The 15,988-nt window shown below is 34.9% G+C and overlaps 1 protein-coding gene across 1 annotated transcript in view; it reads right to left on the bottom strand.

The window, feature by feature from the left end:
• The window catches only part of LOC149808325 (ribosomal oxygenase 1-like), a 73,194-nt gene that overhangs the window by 54,955 nt on the left and 2,251 nt on the right, over positions 1-15,988 (bottom strand). The window contains exons 2-6 of the mRNA XM_089975873.1: positions 9,948-10,031; positions 6,443-6,544; positions 5,741-5,969; positions 4,566-4,792; positions 2,003-2,127 (exon numbers count right to left, since the gene is read on the bottom strand). Coding sequence (XP_089831999.1) covers positions 2,003-2,127; positions 4,566-4,792; positions 5,741-5,969; positions 6,443-6,544; positions 9,948-9,989 — 725 coding nt within the window. The 5' untranslated portion in view covers positions 9,990-10,031. The remainder of the gene's footprint in view (positions 1-2,002; positions 2,128-4,565; positions 4,793-5,740; positions 5,970-6,442; positions 6,545-9,947; positions 10,032-15,988) is intronic.

The raw sequence follows: 15,988 nt of genomic DNA, 5'->3' as shown, positions 1-15,988 counted from the left end.
GCGGCTTAAAATCCGACGAAAGATAAATTACGAGATCATGCCTCATCCAGTTGATCTCCATTACCAGAAATGTCAACAACAAAAAAGTGAATATCTCACAACATACAGTATTCATGCTAGATGTCAAGATAAGTGCATAATGATCTAACAATGTACTCTTTTTGATTCTTTGTCAATATGGACAAGATGGTATATTTTGCAGCCAATAAGGAAAAAAATCCAAGTTTGCAACATTGGTGAAGCCCTACGCAATCCAAGAATAAACTTTTTTTACACATTATTTTTCGTACTTTTAAGAAGAAAAAATTACTTTTTTGTGTACAAGAAAAATACATATAAAATTTCAAAAGTAATGCCACAATCACCTTGTATTATTCATAAGTGATCTCCTCCCCAAAATGTTTATAAACTTTTAATGTTTTTTCATACATTTAAGAAAGATTTTTTCGTGTACGAGAAAAATACATGCATATGAAATTTCGAGAGCCACACTATGACCGTGTTATATCCAAATTCGTGTTATAGCAGGGTCACACTGTACAACTATTCTTTCAATATGCTTAGTTAAATAAGATTTTCAAGATGGTTATCACTGATCAGTACCAATTTTATATAGGACCAACTATCATAAGAAGTTTCTCAGTGAAAACCCATGTTTTAGAAGACCATCTGTTCTGAAGAAGTAGCTACAAGAATGTTATCAGCTTTACATCTTGAGAACTCTTTTAATGAAAACCCCATAACACAATTTTCCAAATGGCTACCATGTTGTGGGGAACAATTTTCATTTAGAAGCAACCTGATATAACAAAAAGTATTTTGGTAATATGCCCATACTGATATAACCAGATGCAACAGTGATCAAAATATTTTCAAGATGATTTTCATTTAGAACCAATGAGACATCATAAGAAGTCTTAGTGAAAACCTAATTTTGACCTAACCATCACTTACAGATGAGTAGCATTAGGAGGACATCATAGTATCTATACTGGATGCCAGATTACCAAAACTGTTATATATTACCAATTAGACAACATAAATGTCTTTTGGTGAACACCCTATTATTGATATGACCATCCATTTAGGAGTAGCAATAAAAATACTTTTAAGCTGACTGGGAGCCTTGTAATATAAGGATCTAAGGCAATCTTGGGTTGGCTGCCACAATATGTGGAAAAGGTACTGAACTCTGATTTCCACAGCATAATACAGCCAATAATGAGTTAAAAGTTCCAATAAAACCAATGAAGCTGGAAACCATGATGGTCATTTTCGTTGTCAGATCAAGACATCACAAAAAGTCTTTTAGTGAAAATACCATTTCTATGGCAAATTACTCTGGAGAAGTAGCAATAAGATTTGAGGATGGCCACTATAGGGGCCATGTGAGACACCTAATTGACACCATTTTCATTCTGAACCAACCAGAAAATGGGATCAATCTGAGTGAAAAGTTTCATGGCAAACCTCCAAGTAGTTTATGAGGAGTAACAATAACAAATATGACATACAACAGACAATAGGTTAAGCTTTCTGATCTATGACCAGTAGAGAAAAATGGAAAAGATAAAGAACTGTAGTACCAGTAGTAGTAGTAGAAGTAGTAATAGTGGTAGTCAGTATGTTAGTGCTTACCTGCCATGGGATAAAATTATTCTGTTTTGATTTGAAACCATCACTCAGTGTGGTAGTTTATAGTGATGTCTAGCACTGAGGCATTATGCCAAAGACACATAGCATGAGGTCATTATCCTAACCAATCCTGTCACTAACCTCTTAATGCTGAATGCCTAGTGAGGCAGTTATCAGTACCATTATTACAAGTCTTTGATATGACTCAGCCAGGGTTTGAACCTGCGACCTCCTGCATCCAAGGCAGACACTCTAACCACTAGGCCTCTGGAGTGGTCAAATAGAAGAGATAATATAAAACTATAGATGATACAGTCAATAATCAGGAACAATTAAATTGACCAACAAAAAGGAAAAGCATAATTACTTGAAAAATTTGTCCATTTTAACTGGATGTATAAGGCATTCAAATACTTTCTCAGCCTCTTTGCTGCTGTCATACATATAGGGTGTACTATTCTTTGAGGTTTTTGAAGTCTCTCTCTCTGAAGTCTGAAACAAAATAATATATCTATACAAATATCTGCATGTAATAATATAAATGTCTACACATAATAAATAATATACTGCTATGAATGTCTATATGTAATACAAATATATCAATGCAAATATGTACATGTAATAAATAATATACCTACACAATTATCTACATATATTAAATAATATATTGCTATCAATGTCTACATGTAAAAATATTACTATGCAAATATCTAAATGTAATAAATAATATATTCACACAAAAATCTACATGCAATAAAAAATTCATTGACACAAATATCTACAGGTAATAAATAACATATTGTATACATATCTACATGAAATAAGAACAAAGTGGTGAATCCAAAGAACATCTAATAAAGATGTATGAATCTGATGACCATGTATGCAGACAAATGTCACCTTAAGGTAACAAATATAGATTTATAATTTCTAGATTAAGCATAAATTAGAAAATTTATTTATCAGGGATTAGCCAATTTTGATCAACATTACTTGCAAGATGTACAATGCAGACAAAATCACACAAGTCCAAGAAACCAAAATTTTTCACCATGAATTTACACCCACAAAATCTAAGAGCAATACATTTCTGAATTTATCCAAGATCATATTATTGTTGAAGTAGTGAAATTAATCTTATGGTCTAATCTGAACACTACCAGAATCAAAATCCAATAAAATACAGCTGGATATTCTCAAGATAAAATAAAATTTGTACACATGGCTACAAAATGATTTTTAGCAATGTGTTTATTGCATACAAATGACCAACTACTCTCGTATGACCCTGCAGTCAAATGTTTATGTGAAATACAATGCCAATCCTGACAAGACCATCTCAGTAATGCAGTTTTTTTCTATAAATTTACCACTTTTCAGTAAGATGGAACAAAATAACATAAACTGCTATTGTAAAGCTGGAAAACATATTTAAAAGTTTGGTATTCGAAACATGCAGAGACAGTAAACATTATGTTCAACTGAAAAGTTTGTAAAGTACACATAAACCTTATTTACCACTAGTTACTTGCACAAACTTCAGTTCCAAACCCAAACCCACAGTTCAATGGCTTGTTGCTATCTCTCAACTTTTAATTCTTGGATTTTTTTTCCTACTTCACATGATGATGGCAATCTATCAAATCTCCCACCATGAGACATATTCAAACTGACATGTAATGTCCAATAAACGTAATTGTGTCCCTGTTTTTACTAACAAGAATCTGAATATTCCTATTTATTCTTCTGCGCTGATTACTGACACTTTTTAAGAAGCTTATTTTCCCTTTTGTCATCAACAAGCATCACTTGGACGTCTTGTCCAATTTTTAAAAATTCCATAATCAACAGTTTAATTACGCACTATCTGCATGATAAAATATGTGCAGTTTAAAGTGTCTGAGGTATTGCTGTAGAGTTAGTCTGGTTCCCTGACTAACTCCACTAATTCTAATATGAAACCCAGATCAAAATCAAACACATGAACCAATTATCCAGATTTTTCGGGAACATTTTCCCATAGTTTTTGCTTTATTCCATAAGTCCATATTTTAAGGATTATTTTCATAAGGCCTGGAAATAGTGACAAATATAACTGATGGTACTGAAGAATGAAATGAAGGTAATCCTCCCAAATTGTGAAATGGACCCAAGGATTATCAATGAAGTCTATGTCACTGAAAAAGATTCAATCGGGCACCTAATGGAATGCTGATAAAAGGCTTGGCAGGAGAGAGTGCAAGTCTCCTGGAGTAATTGTTTCCTGCCTTGGGAGGGGTACAACGCCTTGCAAGCCATGCTATATTTCACCAAAAGAACATGGAAGTGCAATGCATGAAATCGTTGTTTAAGACAGGCATGAACAACCTATTGGCATGCCACTTATTTACATCATATGGTGTGGCTTTAAAAAGCACTGGAAGAATTTGCACATGCCTGCTGCACTGAATTGGTTTGATTTACAATGGTTCCAATTTCTTAAAATTACCTTCAGGGTGAATGCCGACCTTTGAATTTGATCTGGGCAACACAAAATAAGATTTTAGATCATTCCTTCATCAGAAAATGAAAATGCTTCCTTTGTATAAATTTGATTCAATGCAAACAAACATGTCAGCTGTGAATGGGACAGTATTTGCAATACAGACATTGTAAGACAATGTCACACAATATTTTAAAAGGTACTTTTTAAAGGTCCGTTCTATTGTTTAAAGTATGGTGTTATGAGATTAACATATGTAGTATTGTGAATTATTAATACCACACCTAAAATATTACAAAACTAATATAGGGTTGGTTAATTGGTTGCTTGGTTTAGTAGGTAACAAACATAGGTAGGCAGAACAGAAAGATGTTTTATACAAATCGCTTACAAACTATAAATCTGCAATAGTTAAAATGAATAGGTAATTTCATAAAGCGATTCATACCAAATTACGGTTGACTGATGAATTAACACCGGGTGACTTCTCAGTTTTCCTTCTCTTTTGGGCTGGTGCAGCTGAAGATTCCTCATTCTGGTTCCTCTTCTTTGGTGTATCCTCGACTGCCCTTACTGGTTTTGGAGGCAAGCTGATGTTGCTGATCGAAGAATCTGTAGATTTCTTGGACTTTGGAGAGATCAGTTTAGGACTTTTTTTTTCCTTGGCAGATTTTCCTGGAAGGTTAGAAGAGAAAAATAAATAGGAATGATTTGATTTAGTTTGGTATTTTATGACACAGCTACAAATGAAGGCTATTTGGTGAAGAAGCAAATGGGGTAAAGCACTCTGCACATCATGACAGCAAACCCTTTCAGTTGAAAGTTTGGTATGCTGACCACTAAGCCACCATGGTTCTAAAATAAAAATGAAGCTCATAACATGAATTATTAACGCTTCAAAAATTCTTATCTGGAATATGATAACATCCGTTTGAACAAAGGACCAATGTAGTCTTCTACTGCTAGGGGTAGTCCATGTTCTTTTAAGAACTCAGTACATAACGGCTCTGCATTTATAAAATTTGTGTCCACAATTTAGTTCTGCTGTAAAAAGAAATGCAAATGCAATTTGGTTGAAACAATGAATAAAGCAAAATCTGCATCTAATATGTTTGGGAATAAGTAAGGATTTAAGTAACGCTATGCACTGTGTAAGTACTGTACATTATAGTTCAGAATGGTCTCCCTGGTAAACTCAAACAGCCAGTGAATTATGAAGTCTGTATTTAACTTCATGTTGGAGAATTCAGAAAATATGCACATGCAAAATAATAACAAGTTTAATCATAGTACTTTATAACAGTTTAATAACTGTCAGGTCACATAAAGTTACTTTTTTTTTACATGCCTATGTCTTAGGACACGGAAAAAATTATTGCTTCGTATCACAAGATTTACATTCATTACAGTAGTCAACAAAAAGACCTAAAACTGTCAAGTTAATAGATTGGCCCACGAATAAGCCAACCCCCCTCCCGCCTTTATTTTTTCCTAAATTATTTGGCTTATACGCGAGTATATATGGTATACATTTAATTAATTACAATTTGTATGAATAGATGGTGTAAGAAATGTTGTAAGTACAAAACATTACATGAATTATTGTCTGATGAAAGAGATTACCTTTTTCATGTATACTGTTGTGCTTCTCTGTTCCATTTACCATTTTTTCCATACTGGCTTTAAGAGATTGCATCTCTTTATGGTGGTCAGGACTGGGCTTGACTGCAGTTAATTTCACTGTGCCCGTATCTCCTGCAACATATGGGCTGTTGCCAAACCCATCTGTCAGTATGGTTGGCCGTATCTTCTTTGTGCCACGAAGGCTACCTCTGAAGCTACCTCCTTTCAGCTGAAAGACAAGCCTCATTTAAAAACATAGTGAAAACCCAATAATAACGAATTTAATTTTGTCCATGTTTGAAGCAGCAAAGGTGTATACCTTTATTTGGAGATTGACAGTTATTGTTAGCAACCCATAAAAGAAAATAATTTTTGAGTAAATACCTCATTCATGCATTGCATTCCAAACTGTTCTCCTCCACCCCTAATGTCCTGACCCATGCTCCTTTGTACTTAATAAACAGTGTTACTTTTTAGTTCTGTCTTATATTTCTATGCTTATTTATTTCTGATATAAAAGTGAATCGGTTTGGTCATTTTACATAAAGACAATGAAACTGAACATGTCAAGAGAAGTTTGACTATTTGCACAAAAAGAGGTATCATTGCTTCTTAAAAAAATCATTCCACCCCTTTTCCAACAAAATGCCAGTCAAACATGCTGCAAACCCCATTTACTTCACTGGATGTAGCACCACTCACTATATTTTTCTTGCTTTTCTTCTCTTCCTTTGGAATTACTGGTGTGCTAGTAGCTTTCCGCAATGGTTCAGGTGCTTCTGTGGATGGTGAGTCTTCCTTTTCCTGCAAATGAGTCTTCATATGTCATTTGTCGTTTAGACAAATAATAATTGATTACATTACAGATGAGTCATAGAAAAGTAAAAAATGGGCACAGATATTAATTTTATGATCATCAAGGACTTACTGGAACAGTTTCAAATAGAAAAATTAACAAAAGTACACTGATAGATTATACGCCTGCTCTGTATGTAATAGTCCTCTATGTAAATACCTTAAAACCGAAGTTTCAGTCATGTCGGTGACTAATGTATTGTACAGAAACCATTTCTCATCTTTGGTAATTGACCCTGATGTTTGACCATCTGACTCCAAAAAATAAACAGGCTTCTTCATTACCCAAAAGTTAAACTCATCCACAAAGTTTGATTATTGTATAAATGTAACTGTTGTACAAAAACTATTCTTATTCTTGCAGTCACACCAACCTTGACTGTTAGACTATAAAATTAACAGGGTCTTCCTTAGTCCCCACTGGAAGCCATCAACAAAGTCTGTTAACTGTAGATGACAGTCAGCAACATTTACCATTCAGCTTCAAAAACTGAAAAGGTTATTCCTTACCCCCATTCATATGTTTGGTAAATATAGATGGTGAGCAACTTGTGTTGTTGTGTGGAAACAAAATTGGTAGATGAACAGACATTTTATAATATTATCTGCCTTATTGCATGAGAAGAGTACATGACTAAATGGTTGCAATTACTTGGGGTATTTGAAAAGTTCTGAATATTCTGTTATAACCTTTTGTTTCTTTGAACCTGTCTATAAATTTCATGCTTATCCATATGTAAAAAGTAACATCGTACAGCACACTGGTTATCTGCAGATATATAGGTAAATGACAGTTATGCAGAAAGGAGGAGAAACACTTCTGCTATTTAGCTAAGGGCTTACACTAAAATCTGGGCACTTTTAGGGGACTCAGTCTGATATCAATGCTGACTTGGATATAGTTTATGGATGTAATTCCGTCATATCCTGAAATTTCATCATTTTAAAGATGGTCACGAATTCACAGACAACTGTGTTGTCTGTGACTTTAAAAGCACAAGTGAAAATGATGATTGAAACACATGGTGAGTTTTTTCTATTACAATAAGTGTTAATATACTGAAGAATCAGTTTGTGCAAGATGGGCCACACATTTGTTGATGGCTGATAAAAAAAAAGACTGGCTGAAAATCATCAAACAACTACTGCAGAGTATAAAAAAGAGTGGCCTGATACATTTGCACATTGGTACAGGCAATGAAACATGGATTTTTGTTTCTGAACCTGACTCACAATAAAATATTCAAGTTTGGATCAGTGAAAATGAGCAACTACAAAAATCACTCAACATAGATTTATATCATTATTTTCTACACAAAAGGCTTGCTCATATATGAACATGCTAGTGTCACTGGATATCTGTATGCATGCAAAGTGTAGCCATAAGATGTAGAACACTACCTATCAAACCACTTGTCCAACGCTAGTACTTGAGATATCCATCTACTCAATGACAACACACCAGTGCATAAATCAGACATCTTGACAAACTCCCGGAAGGAGCACAGAATCCAAATTCTGCATCACCCTCCTTATAGCCAATCCAAGTGATAATTGACTGAATCCCATTATGAAACATTGGATGAAGGGCCAACAATAGGAAACCCACAATGCTTTTGAAGTTTATATTTTCAGTGTATGAAAAAGAGTTAATACAAAATGGCATTTAACTACAGGATAACCAGACTGAGAAATCGTAGAGTTTCATGGGGAGTACTTTGAGGGGATGCGCTGACACTCTGCTCACTAATAAAGAACTCTGTTGTACAGCACATTAATATTAAGAACTTCTCAAGCACCCCTTGCATTCAAGAATAGTGACTTTCAGTTACGATGTTCAACATGCAATGCTGGAAAAGCACAAAACCAGTCTTGAAAATTCACAAAAGAACACTGGTCATTACTGACAAATATTATCTTAACCTGCAAAAGTTGCCATTTAAGCAGACTGACTGAATGATGTATAGTCCAAATAAATCTTTTTACAAATTATATTCAATATTTATACACATACTGTCACAATCAGTGTAACCTTCCTCCCAAACAGTTGTCAAACTAGCTGTACAAGGCCAAATGGAATGAAAATGACCTAATTCAAGCAATTCTCCTACTTACGCACTCTATACTTTTTGTTAGTCTGGTTCTGCAATGAACTGATCAGACTGCAAAAGAGCCAAAACCTACTGGACCAAGTAAAATGTCATTTCAAAAGAGCTGTAACACAGTAATACAGCGTCTTCCAAGTGCTAGGGTCCAAAAGGACATCCTGTGTCAAATTTATGGGGCACTTCAACTTTCAGATGCACTTACTATCATTCATCAGACAAGTTACCTGAATATACAGTACATCAACATAAAACATTCATCACATAAATATACCCCATTAAGCTACAAACAAAATGGACAATGTGATAACTTGCACATAAACTTATAATCTTCAAGAGATTACCATAATATTTACCAAGTTTCATGGTAATCTATCAAAACATTGGACTAAGTTTGCTAAGAAGATGGCGTCACACGTTTCTACGAGACAAAAAGTCCAATAAGTCTTACAAAAAAAATATGCAGAGGCAAACTGATTTTTGGTGAAATGTAATATTTATCAAGTTTTATCGCAACCCATTCAAAACTGCAGGGCTATAGTATTCATACATCCTCCTTTTGTACCCCCAAAGAGATATTAAGAACAAAAAGCACCAAGGATATAAAACAATGCATAAAACTTAGCAGTTCTGTTCATCAGTTTTTAACTTAATTGTTGCCAGGGGGGTCCCAAACACTGTCAACTTTGTTGGTGTTTTGAATAAGCTGGAGTTTCTTTAGTAACACCATAGCCATTTTGCATGGGCAAGCTTAGGTTTTCAAATAAAAGATGTTGTGTATTACACCATTTTTGATAATCTCAATCATTTTGTAAATTTTGGAATTATATCTGTTTGAAAACATGTATACAAGAGTTCCTCCTTTTTATTTGTTCCATTGTTTTAAATATTAAAACTAGACATTGTAAATACTGAACAGAGACAACAGCTTTTACTGAAATGAACTGTTCTAGAAATTAGAAAAGAATAGTGAGGAGTCAATCTGCTTGTTTACATCAAAAGCTTCTATTTACTTTGAAATGTCAATAAACTGACTATATTAGGGGCACCCTAAATTCTATCTTTCAAAAAATTAATCAACTAATATAACAAATCAGAAAGGACTTGTACATCAGTTACAGATTATCTGTGTGTAATGTAGATTTTTTCTTCTTGTGCCTAACTTTTCAAACACATAGCAAATTTGGGCCATTGCATTAATTCCCAATGGAGTGCTATATTAAAAGTCTCAATGTGATTATACCCACCTTCTTCATTTTGAAAACAGAAAAGGCAGAGACTTTCTTCATGTTTCACAAACAATTACAGATGGGAATCTTTGCTAATGAACACTGCAAAGAGATAAAAATTAAATACAATTCTATCAATAATGAAAATTCTTAGGAAAAGGATCAGATTTATTGGATTATTTATTATCACATCTTGGCATAAGCATGCTTCATGAGAGTTACGTGTTGACTTTTCAGAATCAAAGCAATGCAGTAAAATATGACCTTGACCCCAAGGTCAAAAGACAAATCAAATGAAAAACAAAATCCATTAAGGCATTGATGAAATATAACCAAACAAAAAACTATAACATAAATTTTACAAGACTGTGACCTTGGCCACAAGGTTACAAGGTTACAGAGGCAAGTGAGCGTGTTACAACAAAACATTTTAGCTTCAAATTACTACCAAGTACAGCTCTCCCACATTATAATGCACTTCAGTATAACATTCTGAATAAAATGTAGTCCCACCATGGATCGATAAGCAAAAATTAAACAACTGATTTTGAATTGGTTTATGACAATGTGAGTTGAAAGTAAACAGCATAAAGCTTCATATTACATCTTTATTTCATTTTTATAACATTATTATTCAACAACATTATATCATTCCCACTATATAGCAGCTCAGTATATACACTGTTCATGCTATACCAGCAGTTCAGCAAGTCAACAATGTTATACAGTATGATTAATATACACCATATATACTCGCTTATAATTGGTGCAGTTTGTTAGGAGTAATCAGCAGAACAAACCAACATAGACCCTGATCTGCAGGCACATCATGCTATGGCAGATCTGGATGTTTGTTTTTAGCAGTTTGACTGACTTATAAGTGAGTATAGATGGTATCAAGTGGTTTAGATAATATTTAGCACATAAACAACTGTAACAAAATTATACCACAAATTTTATGATTGTGACCTTAACCCCTTATTAAATTCGTGAGTGAGCATGTTGTAAAATGAAATGTCATAGCTTCAAAATGATTCATGCAAAATATGAGGATCAAGTGTTTTAGGAAATATATGCACATGAAAAATGATGCAGATGCAGTGGAAAAATTGCAACTATATCTTGCTTCCCACTAACTAAAGAAAGAAAGCAATACATATTACCAGTAGAAAAGCAAGTCAGATGACCATTTCATCTGCGTGTAATGTTTTGTATACATGTCAGGAGATTATTATTTTATACTCTCCTTAAAAGCTGACTGACTGGAATTCCCACTCCTCAAGATACCAGGTGCCAATTTGTTTCTCTAAAGTTCTTTTAAGTTTGTGTTTCAGCCTTGCATGATGCCTCATAACAATCTGCTAAAATATATGCCAAATCCTTGTGACATTAACTTGATTAAATGAAGCAATGTCAAATTAATGTAAAATCTATATAAGCCAATAACACTGGTCAACAGTGAAATCATTACTGACTTGAAAAGGCCCTAATCTGTAGTATTTTGGTGTGCCGAACACGAATATAACCGTGAAAAATTTGTATTGGCTCTCGTTTTGAAGATATTCATATACCTCATTTTCTATGTTTCACTGTGTAAATTTCTCCAGTAGGACTGCAGCAACATCCGGAATAATGATGTAACATTGCATAATACCATCATGCTCACATCATCCACAGCTGATTGCATCATTTTCTGATGCAATGCAATACTAATGCCATGCGGCTGCTGAAGTAAGTTGACGTCAGCAGTGTACTATACATGTGTAGGCCTATTATACTAATGCCAGGCGGCTGCTGAAGCTGACGTAAGCAGTGTACTATATAAAGCCCAATCAGATAGGTTCAGCATTTAAAATATTTTAGACGTTGTGCGAGACAGTTCAAGCTACTGTTACATAAAACTTATTATTTTATCCATTTACGTACAATAAAGAACAGTAATGCCTCGAAAGTGTGTTAATACCGCGGACAATTTTTGCTATATTTGTGGGGAAGTGACATTTGCCAACCAGAAGAAAAGTATCAATTCTCAAGTGAAGAAGGCATATCATCTTTACTTCGGATGCAAGGTTGGTGACCAAGACAAGCCTTGGGCTCCGCATATATGCTGTGCTACATGTACAACACAGCTTTCACAGTGGTTGAATTGCAAAAGGTCATCAATGCCGTTTGCAGTCCCAATGGTGTGGAGAGAGCCAAGCAACCACTTAAATGACTGTTACTTCTGCTTGGTTCCTCCTCTTTCCGGCGGAATAACGAAGCGAAAGAAGTCGAGAATAGTCTACCCAAACATTCCGTCTGCATTGAGACCAGTTCCACATGGTGAGGGACTTCCTATTCCAGAACCTCCAGCAGAATATTCTCTTGATTCATCTGACGAAGACAAAGGTGAGTCGACCTGTTCTTCTCCTGGTCCATCAGCATGCAGTGATCCAGATTTTCACTGTGGTGCATCATCAACCCCACACAGAATAACACAGGAAGAACTAAATGACCTGATTCGTGATTTGGACTTATCAAAGAACAAGGCAGAATTGCTAGGATCAAGACTCCAACAATGGAATCTTCTAGAAGAAGATGTCACAATTACTGCATATCGAAAGCGCCACCAGCAATTGGAGCCTTTCTTCAGAAAGGAAAGTAATCTGATATTCTGTTCCGATATTGAGGGCCTCATGAATGCTTTAAAAATCACTCATGACCCACAAGAATGGAGACTATTTGTGGACTCTTCGAAACTGAGTCTCAAGGCTGTGCTTTTGCACAATGGAAACATTCTTCCATCTATTCCAGTAGCGTATGCTGTCCACATGAAAGAGACATACGATAACTTAAGGCAGCTACTGAATTCCATTGAGTATAACAAGTACAGCTGGCACCTCTGTGGTGATTTGAAGGTAGTTGCCCTTTTAATGGGACTGCAGCAAGGATATACAAAATACATGTGTTTCTTATCCGAGTGGGATAGCCGAGCAAGGGAAATGCACTACATGAGGAAGGAATGGACTCACAGGCAGAATGTAGCCATTGGAGAGAAGAATATCCAACACCCAGCTCTGGTTGAGGCTCAGAAAATCTTGCTACCACCCCTTCACATCAAACTAGGTTTGATGAAGAACTTCGTGAAAGCCATTGACCGGACTTTGCCAGCATTCCGATACCTGCATGAAAAATTCCCTCGACTCAGCGAAGCAAAGATTAAAGAGGGAGTTTTTGTGGGTCCTCAGATTCGAGAGCTTTTCAAAGATGACCGGTTCAACAACTTGCTGGAAGGTGACGCGAAACAAGCATGGAATGCTTTTCGCCTAGTTTCTACAAACTTCCTCGGAAATGTTAGGGCAGAAAACTATAAGGAACTAGTAGAAGACATGTTGATGAAGTATAAGAAACTTGGCTGCAATATGTCTCTAAAGATTCACTTCCTTCATTCCCATTTGGATTTCTTTCCTAGCAACTGTGGTATTGTTAGTGATGAACACGGCGAACGTTTTCATCAAGATATCGCAACAATGGAACAAAGATACCAGGGAAAATGGTCCACTACAATGCTGGCTGACTACTGCTGGACACTCCTCAGAGATGCTCCCGAACAGGTGTACAAGAGACAGGCGAAGAAATCTAAGATGTAGTCAATGACTTGATTTTTTATAGCTAGGCTATTACAGTTGACCTTTTACTATTGGAATGCATTTCGTTATGTAAACATTAATTTCTTGCAGATTACAAAAAAACTAGAGCCAATTTTGCAATTTGACTGTCATATTCGTGTTCAGCACATAAAAATTGATAAGAATTGACTAATTTTATTTCAGTAACATGACTTTTGTAAAAATTTGTTGTCCAGTGTAAGCTGACTTAATTTTGCACATCTATTGCTTTGATTGTTACTCTGTACGATCAAATAATGCAGTAGACGGTACAACAACCCCTCTGCACAAACTTAATATGAGGAGGGTATCATAATGTAATTCATGCTGGCATTTTATGGAAAAAGAAATGAAAGAACTCATGATAAGACCATTTCTTGTATGTTTGACATTATCCAGCAACGACATATCAGCTAATGTGGTGGCCATATTTTTTAACCGACAATATTTTAATTTAGGACAAAGCAGACATGGTCAAGATTCATCAAGCAGAGATCATGACAATGTGGTAGCCATGTAATAACCAACAAAAACATTGTTGATATAACATGCTATATGATGAATCTGATTTTATCGAGGATGCTGTGACAGTGGCAGGCTTCTAGTAGTGATCTCTGAACAAATATGCTGAGAAGTATGTGTCATTTCATTTCTTTTACAAATATTACATGACTTTTATTTAACATTTTTAAATATTTTGTACAACAATAAAAAGGGGTTTCTTGTTCATATAATATAAATATTGCATCTCTGATCTCATGACATTTAGGTTGTGAGATTTGGGTCAGTCATGTAACTAGCAATGCAAATTTGAAGTACCAGGTCAAATTTCATCAACACTTTTGTTACATCTTGTCTGTCAGCAGATTCAAGACACAACGAATACTATACTCACAGTTTCTGAGAATGAAATCATCTTCCCATGGATATCATGTAGGTTGGCTAGATGAAAGGTTGTTTAAGTTTGCTAAGCTTACTAATAAGTGGCTACTCTATGCTGAAAAATTGCAGCCTTTCTACAGGCAATTTGTTCAGACCCCACACCTGACAAAAATGTAAAAATATCTAAAGGGCCAGAGGAAACTTGGATTGGATTATTGATAACACTGGTCATTATGCTATGTATTCTACCCATCAAATGAGCAAGCAGAAACTTAACTTCGCCATATATTGTGCCTTAAAGTATTCAAACAGTATTTATTCAATAAAAGTACAAGTAGATAACGAGATTTTGTAACCAAGGAGCTGCCCACCATGCAAATATTATCTGCTTTTGTGATGTTTTATATACTCTTGCACAGATCTAAAACCAAACTGTCTAAAAAAACCAAGACACCATAAAGACTAACCCAAATCACAAGACTGTCAAAAACACCTACAAATATGTCTATTTGCATGGACACATTGTACTAACTTTTGAAAAGACTATTCGCATGGCCACTGTGTGATCAGATTATCTGCATGGCAAAAAGTCAACACATTAGGGAGGAGTTAAAATAAAGCCAATTATATGAACTCAGCTAAACACAAGACATACTCATCAATACCCTTACAGGTTCATCATACAATTTATCATTCTTCAAACACCATAAAAAGTACAATACCGGTATTCTATATTTCATATGGTGGCTGAGTAGTGAAATTCACATTTGCCATTTGCTAACAATACTTGCTCTTTTTACGTATATCTAATTTAATATATATTTATTTTATTTTAATTTGTTTGTCAGTTTTAATATTTTTCTTTCTGTCATGCTATTGTAATATAAATTTATTCACTGGAGATAATATTTTTCCAGAAAATTGGTTGACCTGAATCATTTTTTTCATAAACACAAGATGTTGGCCTGGATGCTGACTTTGATTCAAAATTAGTAAACAAAGTTCTATTTTTATTTTAAAATGATTGGTTGTTGTCAAGGTCATGGTGGGGCTTTGGGTTTAAGATTGGTTTTCATCAAGGACATATTCTGTGTATGTGATATAAACATGATTACATGACCCCCTTCTGATCTAGCAACTTGGGGGAATTTCAAAACTGCGTCTTAAATACAATATAACCTTTGTTTTAGAGAGAGAGAGAGAGAGAGAGAGAGAGAGAGAGAGATCAGTTTTGGGCTTTTCACACTGATGTCTAGTTAATTTGTTGCAGCCAGTTTTTGAGTTATAATTTTCTTCGGAACAGTTGCATTTCAAAAGGATTAATTCTTTTTTCTCTGGAAATATTTTGAGGAGTGCTCAGACAGAAATTTTGGAAAGACATTGCTTACAAATTTAATCTGGATTTCCAACACCGGAGTGCCATTATTTGTATTCCTACAAGGAACTGTAGATAAGCACAGTATTGACTACAGCATATGTCATCATCATCTATCTTGGATTTTCCATCAGGATTCGAACTTGAAATTATTA

The sequence above is a fragment of the Sinohyriopsis cumingii genome, chromosome 1 (assembly GCF_028554795.1).
Source record: "Sinohyriopsis cumingii isolate HCF-2022 chromosome 1, ASM2855479v2, whole genome shotgun sequence".
NCBI lineage: Eukaryota > Metazoa > Mollusca > Bivalvia > Unionida > Unionidae > Sinohyriopsis > Sinohyriopsis cumingii.
This window is presented reverse-complemented; position numbering and strand designations above follow the sequence as displayed.